Source organism: Pyrgilauda ruficollis, unplaced genomic scaffold (assembly GCF_017590135.1).
Source record: "Pyrgilauda ruficollis isolate IOZ18807 unplaced genomic scaffold, ASM1759013v1 scaffold2434, whole genome shotgun sequence".
Classification (NCBI taxonomy): Eukaryota; Metazoa; Chordata; class Aves; order Passeriformes; family Passeridae; genus Pyrgilauda; species Pyrgilauda ruficollis.
In genome coordinates this window covers 1-2,682 of record NW_024523750.1, presented here as the reverse complement: position 1 = coordinate 2,682, position 2,682 = coordinate 1, and the positions used below count along the sequence as shown (strand labels likewise).

The 2,682-nt window shown below is 63.2% G+C and overlaps 1 protein-coding gene across 1 annotated transcript; it reads left to right on the top strand.

Annotated features, from left to right (window-relative positions):
- Positions 1 to 1,317: 1,317 nt before the first annotated feature.
- LOC121355110 (guanidinoacetate N-methyltransferase A-like) lies at positions 1,318 to 2,673 on the top strand (the record flags this gene model as incomplete). Its single annotated transcript, XM_041470298.1, has 3 exons — positions 1,318 to 1,706; positions 2,325 to 2,470; positions 2,551 to 2,673. Coding segments are annotated over exons 1-3 (453 nt in total), but the record flags the coding sequence as incomplete, so codon positions are not given.
- Positions 2,674 to 2,682: the final 9 nt, after the last annotated feature.

Here is a 2,682-nt window from a genome sequence, read left to right as displayed (position 1 = left end):
GTGTGCGCCCTCACGGCCCCAACATGGCGGGACCGGCCCCCCCTCAGCACCCCCGGTCTGGGACCGGCTCCCTCTTAATGCCCTCCGGCCCGGCACCGGTCCGCGCTCAGCCCCTCCCGGCCCGGGGAAGCCCCGGCGGGACCCTCTCGTGAGGCTGCGGGAAAAGGTGACCGAACCTCGCACCACCGTCCCAGCGCGCTGCCCTCCCCTTCCCCTCACCCGATCTCATCGGCGCCTCCCACGCTGTTCATGGCGGCGACTCCTCCGGGGCCGCGCCCGGCTCTTCCCTCCGGTGGCGGCGGTGCCAGCGGCGGGTCGTGGGGCCGCGGGCGGGCGCTCCCGGCCGTGTCCCGGTTCCCGTGTCCCGGTTCCCCCCCCGCCGCCCCCGGCCCGGCCCGGCCCCGCCGTGCGCGGACCGCCGGATCCCAACAAAGCGCGGAAAGAAACGCACAAAGCATCAAAAGGCATCAGCGCCAATATTAGCGCTGGTTAGACCCGCTCCCCGCGGAACTAGGCCAGCAGATGGTGCTACCCGTCATTATTCCATTAGGCTCCACATTTAACCCCCGCGGGGACCGGCTTTAACCCTTCGCGCTCCCCGCCCGCAGCGCCGCCCACAGCGGCTGCTCGCTCCCTGGAAAACCGTGGGAACCGGGCGCTGTGCTGCGCTGGACCGCGCTGCACCGCAACCCTGCGGCTCCAGCCCCGGGGGAGGGCACGGGGGGACAGCGGCCGAATCCCAGCCTGTGGCCTTAACAAACAGATTTTGCTCTCCAATATACTTTTTGATTTTTTTTAAATTATTTTTCTTGCATTTACTTTATTACTATACGGTGGTAACAGTGACTGTAAATCCTTTGCTGACAGGCTTCCCTGCTTCCTACAGAAAATGGAAGAACTGCTCGGTTTTATCCCTCTGCCTCTGCCCAGACCTGCGGGACCCTGCGGTGGAGACCTCCTCGGGACACGGCTCTCTGGTAAGCGCCTCTTCATTCCCAGGTTGGGTTAAAGTGCTATTTTAAAAAAATCAGACAAGTTTTAAAATACGTATTGTGAACATGTCAAATAAAACCAAAAAGAAGATTGGGGTTTTTGCAAGTCCCGATAAGGGCTCCCGATCCCGATAAGGGCTCCCATTCCCGATAAGGGCTCCCGATCCCGATAAGGGTTCCCATTCCCGATAAGGGTTCCCATTCCCGATAAGGGTTCCCATTCCCGATAAGGGTTCCCATTCCCGATAAGGGTTCCCATTCCCGATAAGGGTTCCCATTCCCGATAAGGGTTCCCATTCCCGATAAGGGTTCCCATTCCCGATAAGGGTTCCCATTCCCGATAAGGGTTCCCATTCCCGATAAGGGCTCCCATTCCCGATAAGGGCCCCCGATCCCCGCAGGGGCCCCAGCCGGCTGTGCACACTCAGCACTTTCCAGCAGGGCTATTTAAAGCCGGCCAAGAGCCCCGTGGCCCTTTCTCTCCCTCTCCCTCCTCCCGGCCCGTCCAGCTGGACTTTCCTCCCGCAGCCATGAGCTCCGGAGCGGCGGCGGGGCCGATCTTCAGCGAGGGCGAGGACTGCAGGGCGGCCTGGAGGGCGGCCACGGCGGGCTACGATGAGCCCGATGCCCACCTGGAGATCCTGGGCAAGCCGGTGATGGAGCGCTGGGAGACCCCCTACATGCACTCGCTGGCCACCGTGGCTGCATCCAAGGGTAACGGGGGGCTCCGGGGTGTGCCGGGGGTGCAGCTTCCCCAAAAGCAGCTGGCGTGCGGGGAGATGTGCTGGGGGACCCCACTGCTTGTGCCCCCCACTGCTTGTGCCCCCACTGCATGTGGCCCTCATGCAGTGACAGGGGCAGCAGGGCCATGGTGGCATTTGTGTCCTTGTGACGCAAATGCCACCATTCTTGAAAGGGGATGGGGACATGGGGAGGGGATGCAGCCACCTCCCATCCAGGCCCTGCTGATTTTGGGGATGTTTCCCCTCCCAGGATCTGCCGCTTTTGGGGCTGTTTTCCTTGGCAGAGGGAGGGTTGGACGTTGTATGTTCTCACTGGGATCAACTGGGGGGGTTTGTTGGGGGCAAAGGGCCACTGTGGGGGGACAGCAGGTGACAGGGACACAGGGGCAGCTGGGGGGACAGCAGGTGACAGGGACATGGGGCTGCTCCCAACTTCTCCCCTCAGCGCCAGCAGCACCACGTGCCAGCTTCCAACCTCCACCCAAAGAGCCCAGTTTGGGGAAAAAATGGGTCGGAATTCAGGGCTTGGGGGAGAGGGGGTTTGAGGCAGAGAAAAGCCAGAGCTGTGAGTGCTGGGTTCCACCTGCAGGCGGCCGCGTGCTCGAGGTGGGGTTTGGGATGGCCATCGCCGCCTCCAAGGTGCAGGAATTCGGCATCGAGGAGCACTGGATCATCGAGTGCAACGAGGGCGTTTTCCGGCGCCTGGAGCAGTGGGCAAAGGCACAGCCACACAAGGTCAGGGGCACGGCGGGCTGTGCCAGGGTTGGGGGGTGCCTGTGGCCCCCCCAGCTCACCCCTCTGCCTCCCACCCGCAGGTGGTGCCCCTGAAGGGGCTGTGGGAGGACGTGGTGCCAACGCTGCCGGACGGGCACTTCAGCGGTGAGACATCAACAGCAGGGTGGGCAGGGGCTGGGACCCCACTGCAAAGTGGGGGTGCAGCAAAGCCC